Source organism: Hemiscyllium ocellatum, chromosome 8 (genome assembly GCF_020745735.1).
Source record: "Hemiscyllium ocellatum isolate sHemOce1 chromosome 8, sHemOce1.pat.X.cur, whole genome shotgun sequence".
NCBI lineage: Eukaryota > Metazoa > Chordata > Chondrichthyes > Orectolobiformes > Hemiscylliidae > Hemiscyllium > Hemiscyllium ocellatum.
Window position 1 is genome coordinate 84,672,205 of NC_083408.1, and position 17,194 is coordinate 84,689,398.

At 39.0% G+C, this 17,194-nt stretch overlaps 1 protein-coding gene across 3 annotated transcripts in view; it reads right to left on the minus strand.

Moving 5' to 3' along the window:
- fancm (FA complementation group M) overlaps window positions 1-17,194 on the minus strand; it is a 185,051-nt gene that overhangs the window by 99,446 nt on the left and 68,411 nt on the right. For all 3 annotated transcript variants that reach the window (XM_060829295.1, XM_060829294.1, XM_060829296.1), the window contains exons 9-12: window positions 10,208-10,398; window positions 7,112-7,318; window positions 5,859-6,105; window positions 705-859 (exon numbers count right to left, since the gene is read on the minus strand). In XM_060829295.1, coding sequence (XP_060685278.1) covers window positions 705-859; window positions 5,859-6,105; window positions 7,112-7,318; window positions 10,208-10,398 — 800 coding nt within the window. The remainder of the gene's footprint in view (window positions 1-704; window positions 860-5,858; window positions 6,106-7,111; window positions 7,319-10,207; window positions 10,399-17,194) is intronic.

The window sequence follows — 17,194 nt, forward strand, 5'->3', positions numbered from 1 at the left end:
TCTCCTGCTCCTTGGATGCTGCCTGACCTGCTGCGCTTTTCCAGCACCACACTCTCGACTCTAATCTCCAGAATCTGCAGTCCTCACTTTCGCCTCTCTGGATTAATAGTCTAGCAATAATAGCAGTAGGCCATCGCCTAGGCTTCTAACTTGCATTTGTATAACGTTTTCATCACCACCAAGGATCTCAAAGCACTGAATAAGTGATGTTTGAAATGTGATACCTAGTTGTAAAGTGGAAAGCATAGATGCCTATTGAACATGACAAACTGTCACAAACAGCAATTTGATAACGTACAGCTAAGCTGCTATCGTGTGCTGATTTGGGATAAATATTGACCAAGATACAGGAGTTAACTCTCCTGATCATCTTCAAAATACTGCCATGGGACCTTTCACAACTACCTGTGAAGGCAACTAGGGCCTTCACTCATCAATATCACTCCCTTAGTATGGCACTGACTCGTCATCCTTGATTGACGAATATGACATTGAAACCATTTGTCCGTAAGGAAAGTAAAAAACTTGTGTAACTTTAAAAACAAAAAACTTTACACAGAAGAGATTGAGGCCATCTGATGAAAAAGAACAGCATTACGGAGCAAATGTAAAGATACAATATTAATTTATTCCTCCCCTATCATAGGCAACAGCGTTTTCTATTTGTAAATTATGCTGAATGAATGAAATATTTCATAACTTACCATGGTTATTGGCTCATCCTTTACAAACTCAAATGGAATTGACACAAATTTTGGTGTTCCTAAATCTTCACTTTTCAATCGGAATTTTCTGTCCCAAAATTCAAATTCTTCTGGACTTAACAAACCATCTTCTTTAGGGTTGGTTTGTTTTATTACTGCAAAAACAAATTTAGAAACATACCTCACAGCAGAAAATGCTTTCCTTCATGTCATTTTAAAAACAAACAACTTTTCAGATAATTTCAAATTTGTATTTTCAAATAGTGCATTCTTCCCCAGAGAAAAGCAATAACTTCAATTTATATTTCACCTTTTATTAATAAAGTCTGCCAGTACTTCACAGGGAGTATTAGAAAACAAAATATGACCTAGCCAAACAAGGAAATATGAAGACAAATGACCAGAAGCTAGGTCAAAAAGTAGGCTTTAAGGAACATCTAAAAAGGAGGAGAGTAAAGTATAGAGATGATTGTATTTCAAGCTTTGGAGTTCCTGAATACATTGGATAATTGATTGGTTTTCAACAATCAATAACTGACTTAATTCAGAGAGGAATTAAATTATTCACTGTTTCATTGTGATCAGTAATTGAACAGTTTCTGTAGGAAAAAAGTGCCTGGTTAAACGTACAATTGTGTTATTGAGTTAGCTCATACAATGTCGACTTAGGCTGACAAATGTGAATATGTTTCAAGTGGACGCAGTTCTACCTAAAAAGGCAGCTTTGTTTTACAATGGTCACTTTTGTACAAAAGGGGGAAACAAGCAGCTACAAAAGGGACAATCCTGTAAAGTGATCAGCATGTTAAAGAATGAATGAGGAGACAGTAGGAAGTGATGTCAGTAAGATGACCATTACTTTTAAAGAAATCAATCATGAAATGGGCAACTATCAGGCCAATCCAAAACTGACCATCCAGCCATTTAGAGTTATGTGCCTGATAATACACAGAGACTATTAGTCAGCAAGAGCTCAGAGGTTTGATGCATAAGAACAAAGAGTTACAACAGAAGGAGGACATCAATCAACAGGATTCTGCTGCTCAGTCAACCAACAACCCAAACAGGCATCCTGCAATGAACTGGCTGAGGTGGCATGGTGAGAGAAGTGATCACTGCCGACTCACAGCACCAAGGATCCAGGGATTCAATTCCACCCATGGGTGACTGTGACAGTGGAGGGCACATGCACTCCTCACGTTTGTGTGGGTTTCCTCTGGATGCTCCATTTCCTCCCATAGTCCAAAGATGTGCCGGTTAAGTGGAGTGGCCACGCTAAATTGTCCCATAGTGTCCAGGGCTATGCAGGCTAGGTGTGTTAGCTGGAGTAAATGTGGGGTTACAGGGATAGGGTTGTGGGAATGCTCTTCAGAAGTCTGGTGCAGACTCATGCTTTGACCAAGTATGACTTTTTTAGTACATTATAATAAACCAAATAAATTCTGTAAAAACTTGTGAATACATATGGAATGGGTCTTGTATCTAATCAGGACTAGTAAACTTGAAGTTTGAAAATCAGCTATTCTAAAATTGTAATTAAGTCAAATTGTTAGGCTAGAGTCAAATTGTATCGTGGTTAATGATGGTGGAGCAATTAAAATCAGGGATGTTCAAAAGGACAAAACATGAGGAACATATATATCTCCCAAAGGCCATGAGGCTGAAGGGACAGAAAGTACTTTTCAAAACATTCCATTGACCTATGCCTAGGTATGACTGAGTACCACAATTCCTCAGCAAACTATCTCAAGTAATATCTACATTTAAAGGAGAGAAGAAATTGGAAAAGGTATAAAGCAGGTCACTTTGTTCTCTTCTCCCTCATTTCCTAACATTTGAATGTAATGAATTAAACAATTAGTGTATTATTTCATTACTTAATCATCCTTTGAAATATAGTTGTAACAAGAGAGATACAAAACTCAAAAGAACTTAGAATGTACACTGCACTGAATAGGTAGAATTTAGATAATGACAAGGATGCCAAATTTCAACAACAATGTTTTTTTGTATCATAACTTGGGATCATTATTTCCGGTTCCATCTTGCTTTTAAAAAAATCACAAACATGTAGAGGTGGAAGTTTTATAGATCAGCTTTGTTCAAATGGTAGCATTTCCTCCTGACTCCAAGTAATGAACTCAAGTCTTACACCAGGACTTAATTTTATTCAGATGCTCGTGCTGCAAAAGTTCTTAAGTCTTAAAGGTTCAGTCCTTTGGAGGAGATGTAATTAGTTGTTCTATTCAAAGAGAAGGAAGTTCTCCCAATCATTCAGGCAATCTTTTTCCCTTAACAGCTATCACCGAAAAAAAAATTGCTCAGTGGTTGTAATCTGTTATGGATTATAAAACAGATGCCATTTAACAACACAAATGATTACATTTTTAACAAATGGCTATAAAGTACTCAAATAATTCTGTCAGAGTCATGGTGGGACACCATAAAAATAGAACTATTTTTTCATGACTTGTGCCAAACGATCAACAATCCTTATTTGCTGTGACTATCACAGGACATCCTGCCAACTGCAGAGCTTTGGAGGAGACAATCTTAATATCTTTAAGATATTATGACAAAGATACATCAATCTTTGGTCCACATCAGAACAGAGAATTCTGGCAAGATTGCACTGTTGTATTTGAATTTTAATTCTTGAGCAGCTAGTTTCTCCAATTATCTTATTAAGCTATCTATTCAATACATTTTTTCACTCCAATCTTCATATGTAAACATCATAAATGCTGTCGCATTGATTAAAAACGTAAGTTGTCATTCCCTACAAACAGCATCAATATGAGACTGACCATCAATGAAAGAAAATTCATAAACTACCATAAAGACCTTTGTACACAACTATAGAGCTGAAAACCTCAATCTATTGCACAAGAACAGACCAAGGATAATTCAATGTTTGTTGAAGCAAGGTAAGTTCAAAAACCAGATTCAGGTTATAAAGAATAACTAAGCATTTCAAGGGAGATAAATCAAAGTTTTGAGAGTGAATTGGAAGAAAGTCTGTGCAAAATTAGTGCTAGCAGAGAAAACACAATCACGAATCTATGTATTTCAGAGTAATTATTTCTTTTCATACAGGTTCTCTCTTCCATGCAGCAATTCAGTTTCACTTCTGAGTTGGGTGATAAGTGTGAAAAAGAGAGCAAGTTAGAAAAGAATGATGAAAAACAGCGAAGTAAAAACTACCTGACTACAGATTTGATGGACTACTAATTTTATGCAATGACAGGCTGATGGCTAACATGTTGTACAGTCCTAGGCTGTGTAGATATGATTGAAGTGCACGATGACGAAGGCATTCTGCCTACCTAATTAATTTTCTGCAACATGGAAAAATGCAGGTCCGACAGCCAATGAACAAGATCAAGTCAAACAGTAAAACACAATTCAAGCAATACTTTATATCAAATAAAGTTTCATTATGACAGCACATCAACAAAAAAAATCTGTAAGAAACACCAGTGTTAACTATCACACTGAATTGTCACCAGCAATTCATATTTGTTCAACTATCTAGATAAAAGATTATTAAATGAACCAAGAGGTTATATCTATCAGGAAGACTGAGGAATATGCAGCTCTCTTCTATGGACAGAGAACTAAGAGATAATTGAATAGAATTTTTTTGACAAGTCTGATAGGGAAGGGTGCTTCCACTTATGGGTATATCTATAGTTAATATCAAATAGTCACTAATAACAGAGGAAGTCAGCAAAAACGTCTTTACCCAGAGACTGGTTATAATGAGAATCTCATTACCACACTGAGCAGTTTAAGGCAAATAGCACTGGCATTTTATAAACAAGACTATAATCAATACATGAGAGGGAAGGGAGAAAAGAACGAAGGGTCTGCTGATGGGTTTCAAAGAAGTTGGTAGGTAGTGTGGTTAAGGGTCTAATGGAGCATGGACATCAAGCCTACTTGGTGCTGTAAATTCCATTGAAGTTCAAGAACAATCAAGGCTATTAAGGTTACTGCCAAATTGAGACAAATAGTCCAACTCAGAAATAGGTTCTTTGCTTATTAGACAAACACTGCCAAAGTCTAATAATTTGTATTGATGATTAGTTCAAAAGCTATTCAGAAGCCTGGACTGACAAAGCCAGCTCAAATCAAACCACGTCTCTAAGAATCTTTTTAAAACTGGAAATCAAAACAAACTGGCACATACATTTTTCTTTAAACACTTTCTGCTATTATAAAAACCTATATTAGTTCAATCATGGCCTTTTGCTGAAGAAACCAGCCATGCTTACCTGGTCTGGTCAATGTAACTCCCATGTCCCTAACCAACACAATTGACTCTAAGCCACTTCCAAATTGCTTAGCAAATCAATGTTTATCAAAGTGCTCCTGAGAAAGAGTTTCAATAATATACATTTTCTTTTAACGTAGCTTGAACAAATGCCGTTTTTTCCAGAGGTGCTCTATATGAGAAATTTCCCTCTGGTGTCAAAGCATCAGATGGACATTCTTCAAATCATATTTTAAATTAAATAATTCAGAGTGTATGGACATAAGAAATAAAGCTGGCATTTATTGCCCATCTCTAGTTGCTCTTGAGAAGGGATAGTGAGCTGCCTTATTGGACTTCTGTAGATTTTATGGAGTAAGTCATATTGATTCACTATAGACCAGATTGAGCAGACATTTTGAGATGCTTCAAAGCTGACTTTCTGACCTATACTCAAATTCAAAGAATTTGAAAATTAACAACATTGACATTAAAAGCTGAAAAAAGGTGTTAAAAAAGCTACCAGGATGTCCAACTGCAATGGTAACACAGGCAGAAATGAGAAGTAGATATTTCGAGATTTTATTTTATACTATATTGTTGCACATAATATGCTGCAATCTATACCCTTAAATTAATTAAATTTGGCAAAGTCAAATTCAATTAAAAATATTAAGAGTTGATTCCAAACCTCAAAAGTATCAACATTAAATCTGAAAAGCCATTACTTTGAATGTACTTCTCACACAAGCCATGCAACCATACAACATTATACAATAGACACATAAGCAAATATAAACTTATGAGGTTATAAAATTATAAATTAAAATTTTATTAAAATTTTGGCTTAGTTAAGCTATTCACAAATGCAGAAAGTATCACTTAACTTTCCGTCATACCTGGGTTTCTGTGTAATGTGAATGATTCTGGAAGTAAAATATTCGACTTTCTTCCTGGTTTTGATGAATAATTTGATACACTGCTTGATTCATACTTGCCAGTGGTAATGTGCATCTTGTGTGCAACAGGATTTATACCATCAGGAATCATGCGTGGACTATTACAGTAAAGGTGAAAGGACTTGTTGCCATTTCCTACAATAGTTTTGTAAATGTTCCGTTTTGAACATTGACTCTGGTTGTAGTTCTAGAAACACAAACATATCCATTAACGGAAAATAGCTTCATAAATAATAAAGCATCACTGTTCTCCCATGCTATTATTCAAAACAACTTCCTGTAACTTTACTTGGCCTTTACAATTGCACTTTTCATCTCCCTACTCGGTTGTTTCCTTCCTTTCTAGACAGTGTACCATAAGCCAACATGCAAATATACATTTTTTAAAAATTAGATCCTTTCTTCCCCCACGCTCCCCCCCACCCCACCAAAGATGCAACTCTGCATACTCTAATGTACACAGAGACTTCCATACCAAACAGACTTCCATCCCTGTAGTCATAAATCTTTAAACCACTTAGGCCAATCAGGAAATCAATAAAAACAAATTCACTGCAACAATTAATTATACTATGTTAAAAATTATACTACTTCAGTTCAATCACTCTAACAGGAAAAAAAAATTGCCAAGGAGCAGGAGAATCGATATTTTGGGCAAAAGCCCTTTATTAGGAATTTCTGATGAGAGGCCTATGCCCGAAACATCAATTCTCCTGCTCTTCAGATGCTGCCTGACCTGCTGTGCTTTTCCAGCACCACAATCTTGACCCTTATTCTTATAAGCCCAAACTATAGAATTTCTTACACACCACTTCAAATCTCCCATTTGTTACTCATCCACTTACTAATGAACACAAAATAACAGACCTACATAAACGTTTCCTTACATTTTAAGGTGAATTGACTTGCAAAATTTTAATGCACATTTAAGCTACTTGAGAATTTCATTCTTTTGTGCTGACCTTGACCTAGAGATTTTGAAGACAGCAGTTATATTTGCCCTTAGGCTTTTAAATGCTGAGCTAAATTAAGAATAGTTGTTATTAGTGTGGAGGGGTCATTAATGCGAAGTAAACATGGTATAGGTTCACAGGTTGATTCTAATTCAATGCGCATAAAAGTCAAAATTTTTGCAATAGTTACAACATTAGCTGTTATTTTTCCCAAATTCTTTTTTTAAAAACAAAACATACCCGTTCTTCTCGTCCCTCTGCAAGGAGAACCACAATTCTGCCCTGGCGCTTCCGGCCAGTCCGACCCATTCTCTGTACCAAGCGAATGGGGCTCTTTTGGGCATCAAAGCAAACAATGAGATCTACTTCACCAATGTCTAATCCTTCTTCACCAACACATGTAGAAACCAATGTGTTATAACCACCTTCCCGAAAGCGTTTCATAACCTTACATAGAAAATATGGAAATGAAGCAATGTAAGTGCTATAAAGTATTAAGAGTACCTTTGTCTTTACAAAATGAGATCCCAACAAACTAGCCTATCCTAAAATCTCGTTTGCATTCTGACCAGAAAAACACCAATTATAAATAAATAAGCAGAAAACTTTCATTTATCAATATTCTGAATTCAGCTATTGATTACATAATAATTTTCCAATTTACATCAAGACATTTATGATGCAACTGCATCTCCAAACCCTCAAGAACAATTATTCAAAAATTACACAAAGTATGAATGAAGTAAAATGAAGCTAGAATTACCATTTTCAGGAACAACAACATTAATCATGAACTGTGAGTGAATATGTAATTACATCATACCAGTCAATTGTCTAGGGCAATGCACATGCATAGCTTTCAGGTGGTACCAGATTTATTTGTCAATTGTGTTATCATTAAATAAGAAGCCCCATGCAGGTGTGGGCAACTCCACTTATTCTGCAATCTGATCAAATCATGGCTGATCTTAGCTCAGCAAGGAGAAAGTGAGGACTGCAGATACTGGAAATCAGTCAAAAGGTGTGGTGCTGGAAAAACACAACCGGTCAGGCAGCATCCAAGGGACAGGAGAGTCGACATTTTGGGCATAAGCCCTTCATCAGGAATGAGGGGATGGCCCAAGGGGACAGCGATAAATGGGGGTGGGGGGAGATAGCTGAAGGAAAGTAGCTGGGAATGCGATAGGTAGATTAAAGTGGGCAATGATTGTCATAGGTGGGAAAGAAGATGGACAGGTAGGACAGGTCAAGGTGGCAGTGCTGGGGGAGGGGAAATGCAGAAACTGATGAAATCGACATTGGTCCCATGTAGTTGGAAGGTCCCAAGGCAGAAGTATACTTTCCTGTCCACTCCTCGTAACCCTTCAACCCATTACTAAAAAAAACACACACACACATTTGGACAATAAAAATTAATTTATGTCCTCAAATTTACAAAATTTGCATCCACCGCAACCTGAGGTAGAGAAGTTAATAGATTCATGACCCTTTGAGAGAGGTCATTTTTCCTCATCTGTTTTAAATCTGCCAACTTTTATCCTAAAACTGCAACCTCTCATCCTAAGTTGCCCCATGAGAAAACTTCCTTTCTCTGTCAACCTTGTCAATCCCCTTTAGTTTCTAATATAGCTCAATTAAATCTCCTCTCATTCTTCTAAACTCCAGAAAGGCCTAAACTGCTCAATTTGCCTTTAAGTAAATGCCTCTGCCATCAATTAAGTGAACCTCCTCTGAATTACCTTCAATATAATTATCTCTCTCAAATAAGGGGACCAAAATTGCACACAATTTTCCAGGTACAGTCTTACTAATGCCTTGTACAGTTGCAATAACACTTACCTACTTTTCCTTAAGCAATAAATGCTAAAATTCCATTTTCCATACACCATTTTAAAATAATTTTCTGTTTCTATTATAGAAGTATGCACTAAAACTTGCAATGAAAATTGTATAAACTTGCCAGACTAAAAATATCCACCAGTATAAAAACATATTTGACTACGATGGCTACAATTCAGGAAAAATCACATCATGCAACCTTGCCCTCCCCTACCTTTCTTCTTCACCAACATGAACACCAACACGCCTCCTCAAAACAACCCCCGGTTCAGAGCGGGGTTCATAATTTAAGTGTATTAAGCTACCAGAAAGACTATGCTTTCAAGTTGGATTTGCTGGAGAGGTCTAAACTCAGACATTATCAGATTCAGATTTTTAATAGTAGAAAAGGTATCAACAATCCATAAATAAAATAATTGTTTGATATACCAGGTTTAACCACAGCCACTTATGTATTGGCAAATTAGTATGTGCAGTTACAGATTTGGAAAGCTTATTTTTCCTTAGACTGGAATTGAACTGTAGAATTGATTCTGGAGATCTTGAGGGAACTGAACTCGTGTAAATCTTCTAAACCATTCATTACAGCAGAAAACTTGCAGCTTGTTGGTGCTAAACAGTTTAAGGGATGAGTCTTTTTTTTAAATCATAAAGACAGTTTTCAAATTAACTGGTTCCTCAGAAGGTCTTGGGTGGAGAGAAAAAGAGTAGGATGGGTCTTTACTCAATCCTATGAAGTGTGCCTTCACTGAAAAAAATAACGGTCTGGATCGCTTAATAATTTAAAATGGAATAATTTTAGCTACTCATCTCAAAGGTCATTCATAGAACTTATCTTGGTCAGCTGTCAAGAAACAAGCCTACTTGATTTACCATTAGCAGAGTTTTGACATTTTGGATCTAAAGACTGGTTCGACTTTCTGTTGAATAATTTAATTCTCAACATGCAATCAAAGAAATTACCTTTTATCACAACAAAGTCAGTAAATATCATAAACTGTCGCATTCTTACGATACTGAGAGTTTTACATTAATTGATTACTTGCAGCATTATAAAAGTTTCTTAGAATATATTTTGAAACATGCATTTGCACAATCTCAAGTTATCCCTTTGGTGTAAATTATTGGTGTGCCAGCAACCAGGAGTACTAGTATGGAGCAACTATGAGTTATTAAATTGCTCACTGATTTTGCAAGTGTTAAAAGGACTAATAGTAACTGATTGAAATTTGAAGCTGATTAAACACAGAATTGATTGAATTTTACCATCTAATTTAACAAACTGGAATAAGATGGTTACAGAAACTCTCGTTTTGATTGGGTATTTGTACTGGGTAGGTTTCTCCAGGGGAGCATAAAAATGGCTTCCCTTTCTATTGATGAGAAAGATTTCATTCACAAAGTATTTTTCCACTGTATATGCTTAAGTAAATTTTGGACAACACAAATTCCTCAAACTCCAGACTATTGCTTGAAAGTTGCCATACCACAGGTTACCTCAAGTTGTTCCTTCTGCGTAAATCCCTTTGTGTTTTTTCCTGAAGAGTGCCCAACAAAAGTCATGACTCTCACAAGAGGGTCATGTCTGCTGAGCATCTCAGCAATCTCTTGAACACTGTCCCGAAATGAGGAGAAAATCATAACACGAGTATTTAAACCACTGTTCTTTCCTTCAGATATGTTTGGACCTGAAAAGCAGTCATAAAGTGTAGATAATTAGTTTAACAGCCAGTGAAGCAGCAGAAGAAATCAGATATATGGCATTGAAGGCAGTCCAGCGAAGGTTCACTAGGCTGATTCCAGGAAGGGCTGAATTATGAGGAGACATCGAATACATTGTTCCTGTACTATAAGGCATTAAAGACATAGGAGAAGAAATCATGCCATTCAGTTCATCAGGTCTGTTCCACCATTCAATTATGGCTGATGAGTTTCTCAATCCCATTCTCGCGCTTTCTCCCCCTAATCCATGATCCACTTGACAATCAAGAACCTATCTATCTATCTCCATCTTAAATATACTCAATGATTTGGCCTCAACAGCCTTCTGTGGCAGTGAATTCCAGAGATTCACCACTCTCTGGCTGAAGAGGTTTCCCCTCATCTCCGATCTGAAGGTTCTTCCTTTTACTCTAAAGCTGTGCCCTCATATCCTAGTCTCTCCTGCCAATGGAAACATCTTACCAACGATCACTATGTCCAGGCTTTTCAGTATTCGCTTTTTTTAATTAGACCCCCCACAATCCTTCTAAACTCCATATGTATAGACCCAGCATCCTCAAACATTCGTCATTTGTTAAGCTTTTCATTCCTGGAACCATTCTCTTGAACCTCAGCTGAATCTGCTCCAGGGCCAGTACATCCTTCCTGAGACATGGGGCCCAAAACTGCGCACAATACTCCAAATGTGGTCTGGCCAGAGCCTTATAGAGACCTCAAAAGTACATCCCTGTTTTTATATCCACATGCTCTCAAAATAAATCCCAACATTACATTTGCCTTCCAAACTATTGACTCAACCTGCACGTTTACCTTGAAAAAATCATGGACTAGAACTCCCAAGTCTCTTTGCACTTGAGATTTCTGAATTTTCTCCCCATTTAGAAAATGATCCATGCTTCTATCCTTCTTACCAACGAGCATGACATCTCACATTCCCACATTGCACTCCATCTGCCACTTCTACACATTGGAATATGGAAGAATAAAAGGTGATCTTACAGAAACATACAAACTTCTTAGGGAATTTGACAGTGTAGATGTGGAAAGGTGGTTTCCAATTGTGAGATTCTAGAACCAGAGGGCATAATCTCAGAATAAGGGGCTGAATATTTAAGACAGGAGGTGAGGAATTCCTTTTCTCAAAGGGAACTGAATATGCAAAATTCTTTACTTCAGAGGACTGCTAAAGCTGGATCATTAAAGGATATTAAGTATATTCAAAGTACAACTAAATATATATTTAAGTACATATAATTAAGTACATACAACTATATGGACATATTTTTAAATCAATAAAGTAATTGAAGGTTATGGGGAAAAGGCAGGAAAATGAAGTTGAGGATTATCAAATCAAACAAGGTCTCTGAATGGCAGGGTAGATTCAGTGGGCTAAATGACCTACATCTGCACCTATATCTTACAGTCTTATGGTGTTATTGATTCAATTTGACTACTCCAAGTACACAGAAGGAATGCTGTTTGGAAAATTGAAGGGCCAAATTTAATGTATTTGTTCAATTAAATCAAATCAAAACTGGCGACTGCAAGAACCAATTTCCTCACCAGTGCTAAGCGTGCATTCCACTTCCATAGCCTCCACATAATATTTTTCGACAATTAATTCCTTTTGAGCCTTGTTGAACATAGAGGTTCATTAAAATATGTTTTGTCAAAAAAAAAGAATGTTTACTGCAAAATTATTGCCTACAATGAAAGCATGTGCTATATTTCTACAACACTATAAAAGATGTTATAACTGAATTTATTTTCTGTGTTGTGGTTCTGTTCGCCGAGCTGGGAATTTGTGTTGCAGATGTTTCGTTCCCTGTCTAGGTGATATCCTCAGTGCTTGGGAGTCTCCTGTGAAGCGCTTCTGTGATCTTCCCTCCACCATTTGTAGTGGTTTGAATCTTCCGCTTCCGGTTGTCAGTTCCAGCTGTCCGTTGCAGTGGTCGGTATATTGGGTCCAGGTTGATGTGCTTATTGATTGAATCTGTGGATGACTGCCATGCCTCTAGGAATTCCTTTCTCTGTTTGGCTTGTCCTATAATAGTAGTGTTGTCCCAGTCAAATTCATGTTGCTTGTCATCTACGTGTGTGGCTACTAAGGATAGCTGGTCTTGTCGTTTCGTGGCTAGTTGGGTGTTCATGGATGCGGATCGTTAGCTGTCTTCCTGTTTGTCCTATGTAGGGTTTTGTGCAGTCCTTACATGGGATTTTATACACTATATTGGTTTTGCTCATGCTGGGTATCGGGTCCTTCGTTTTGGTGAGTTGTTGTCTGAGAGTGGCTGTTGGTTTGTGTGCTGTTATGAGTCCTAGTGGTCGCAGTAGTCTGGCTGTCAGTTCGGAAATGCTCTTGATGTATGGTAGTGTGACTAGTCCTTTGGATTGCGGCATGTCCTCGTTCCGTTGTCTTTCCCTTAGGCATCTGTTGATGAAATTGCGGGGGTATCGTTTTTGGCGAATACATTGTATAGGTGTTCTTCTTCCTCTTTTTACCGTTCTGGTATACTGCAGTGTGTTGTGGCCCTTTTGAATAGTGTCTTGATGCAACCTCTTTTGCGTGTGTTGGGGTGACTGCTTTGTAGTTCAGGATTTGGTCTGTGAGTGTGGCTTTCCTGTATACCTTCGTGGTGAATTCTCCGTTAGGTGTTCTCTGTACCATCACGCCTAGGAATGGGAGTTGGTTGTCCTTTTCTTCCTCTCTAGTGAATCGGATTCCCGTGAGTGTGGCGTTGATGATCCGGTGTGTGTTCTCTATTTCTGTGTTTAATGATTACAAAGGTGTCATCCACATATAGGTTTTGGTATCTGCAAGTAGTTGTTGCGCTTTTTAGATGTAGTCTGCTTTGTTCAGGGTGACCATCATTCTGCCTTTGTCTGCTGGTAGTATGATGATGTTCTTATTGTTTCTTAGTGATTTTAGTGCTTCCCTCTCCTTGGTGTTGAGGTTATGTGTTCGTCTTTTGAAAACTTGATTCTTTGAAAACTTTGAACACCTATGGGCGAGAGACGCTAAGACAAGCCAGGAAATGGGAATCCTGTGCCAACTGCCTAAGCGCCACATACAAACAACTCCGGTTCCTGCATGAATGCCAAAAGAATCGAATCCTTCCACCATGTGTCAGGTACAGACCACCAGTCAACAACTCACAAGCCAGGGACACAGCCAGACAGAACGGATTCAGGATGATCCAGGTAGTGATTACAGATGCTCACAACAGACTTCACAAATACAGACAATAAATTGCACGCCAAAAATCATTAATTTCAAAAACCACCAATCAGGAATGGACCCGGACCATAGAACAGGCTGTCACCATAGGACAAAACAGGACCACACACCGCAAAAAAACGGCACTAAAAGAAAAAAATGGCCAAACTAACACACAGAGAGGACACCACAACATACACCTGGGTTAGAAACCTCTCCCACAGACAGCTCACAGACACGGAAAGGGACTCGACTACAACCACAGGGATGCTAAGACAACAGACTTCCTAGCAGCACTAGGATGCACACTCAGGAACAATGGACTGACAGAAGAGACACAACAAACAGTGAGACAAAGTATTGTATCTCTGATAACACGGAAAAGACAAACACATAACCTCAACACCAAGGAGAGGGAAGCACTAAAATCACAAAAGAAACAATAAGAACATAATCGTACTAACAACAGACAAAGGCAGAATGACGGTCATCCTGGACAAAGCAGACTACATCCAAAAAGCGCAACTACTTGCAGATACCAACACCTACCAAAAGAGGGAGTTTGACCCCACCCCACAGCTCACCAATAGGATAAACAACACACTGAGGAACCTACTAAAAAAAAACGGACAGATAACCAGGTTTGACCTACAAAGAATGAAACCGGAAAGCAACAACACCCCCAGATTCTATGGACTACCTAAAGTGCACAAACCAGACATCCCACTCAGACCCATAGTATCACTACCAGGGACACCATTACACAAACTGGCTAAAAAACTACAGCAGAAACTGAAACACCTGATCAGTGGATCTAGACACTCTATACAATCAATACAGGAATTCTTGGACATTGTCAGAAATATACACATAGACAAGAAACAAACCATGGTCTCATTCGATGTAGCGGCACTGTTCACCTCTATCGACAAAACCCTAGCCAGAGAAACAATAGCCAACCTGCTGGACATACAGAACAGACGAGAGGACGTTGAATCTATCAACAACAAAGACGGAATACTCAAACTACTGGACCTGTGCCTCACAACACACTTCACATTCAACAACCAAATATGCGAACAAATCAACGGCACACCCATGGGCTCACCCATCTCTGGACTCATAGCAGAAGCAGTAATGCAAAGATTAGAACAAACAGTCTGGTATGGATTGAGGATTGGCTGTCTGACAGAAGGCAGAGAGTTGGGATAAAAGGTCTTTTTCACAATGGCAACCGGTGACAACTGGGTTCAGTGTTGGGGCCGCAGCTGTTCACATTATATATTAAATGATCTGGATGAAGGGACTGGGGACATTCTAGCGAAGTTTGCCGATGATACGAAGTTAGGTGGACAGGCAGGTAGTACTGAGTAAGTGGAGAGGCTACAGAAGGATCTAGATAGTTTGGGAGAGTGGTCCAGCAAATGGCTGATGGAATTCAACGTGAGCAGAGGCAAGGTCTTGCACTTTGGAAAAAAGAATAAAAGCATAGACTACTTTCTAAACGGTGAGAAAATTCGTAAAGCCAAACTACAAAGGGACCTGGGAGTGCTAGTCGAGGATTCTCTAAAGGTAAACATGCAGGTTGAGTCTGTGATTAAGAAAGCGAATGCAATGTTGTCATTCATTTCAAGAGGGTTGGAATATAAAAGCATTGTCGTGCTACTGAGACTTTATAAAGCTCTGGTTAGGCCCCATTTGAAGTACTGTGTCCAGTTTTGGTCCCCACACCTCAGGAAGGACATACTGGCACTGGAACGTGTCCAGCGGAGATTCACACGGATGATCCCTGGAATGGTTGGTCTAACATACGAGGAACGGCTGAGGATCCTGGGATTGTATTCATTGGAGTTTAGAAGATTAAGGGAAGGCTTAATAGAAACTTACAAGATAATACATGGCTTGGAAAGGGTGGACGCTAGGAAATTGTTTCCATTAGGCGAGGAGATTAGGACCCGTGGACACAGCCTTAGTATTAGAGGGGGACAATTCATAACATAAATGCGGAGACATTTCTTCAGTCAGAGAGTGGTGGGCCTGTGGAATTCATTGCCGCAGAGTGCAGTAGAGGCCAGGACGCTAAATGTCTTCAAGGCAGAGATTGATAGATTCTTGATGTCACGAGGAATTAAGGGCTACAGGGAGAATGCTGGTAAGTGGAGTTGAAATGCCCATCAGCCATGATTGAATGGCGGAGTGAACCCGATGGCCTTACTTCCACTCCTATGTCTTATGGTCTTATAGTCTTACCGCAAATTCAACCCAAACTCTGTGTCAGATATTTGGATGACACTTTTGTAATCATTAACAACACAGAAATAGAGAACACACACCGGATCATCAACACCACACTCACAGGAATTCGATTCACTAGAGAAGAAGAAAAGGACAATCAACTCCCATTCCTAGGCGTAATGGTACAGAGAACACCTAACGGAGAATTCACCACAAAGGTATACAGGAAAGCCACACACACAGACCAAATCCTAAACTACGAAAGCAACCACCCCAACACACACAAAGGAAGTTGCATCAAGACACTATTCAATAGGGCCACAACACACTGCAGTACACCAGAACGGTAAAAAGAGGAAGAAGAACACCTATACAATGTATTCGCCAAAAACGATACCCCCGCAATTTCATCAACAGATGCCTAAGGGAAAGGCAACGGAACAAGGACATGCCGCAACCCAAAGGACTAGTCACACTACAATACATCAAGAGCATTTCCGAACTGACAGCCAGACTACTGCGACCACTAGGACTCATAACAGCACACAAACCAACAGCCACTCTCAGACAACAACTCACCAAAACGAAGGACCCGATACCCAGCATGAGCAAAACCAATATAGTGTACAAAATCCCATGTAAGGACTGCACAAAACACTACATAGGACAAACAGGAAGACAGCTAACGATCCGCATCCACGAACACCAACTAGCCACGAAACGACACGACCAGCTATCCTTAGTAGCCACACACGCAGATGACAAGCAACATGAGTTAGACTGGGACAACACTACTATTATAGGACAAGCCAAACAGAGAACAGCCAGGGAATTCCTAGAGGCATGGCACTCATCCACAGATTCAATCAATAAGCACATTGACCTGGACCCAATATACCGACTACTGCAACGGACAGCTGGAACTGACAACCGGAAGCGGAAGATTCAAACCACTACAAATGCTGGAGGAAAGATCACAGAAGCACTTCACAGGAGGCTCCCAAGCACTGAGGATATCACCTAGACAGGGGACGAAATGTCTGAAACACAAATTCCCAGCTCGGCGAACAGAACCACAACAGCGAGCACCCGAGCTACAAATCTTCTCACAAACTTTGATTTACTTTCTGTAATTATACAACTGCATTATCCAATCCCTCAACACCTCTCCATCATCTATTAAAACTCAAATGAAAAGTATGAGGCAATGCCTAAACAGCTGGATGGGTGCAGCCACATCTTCTCATTGAAAACTCATCAGCATTTGGATTGGAGATCTCGGATCATTGTTGCCCACTCATCCAAATAGT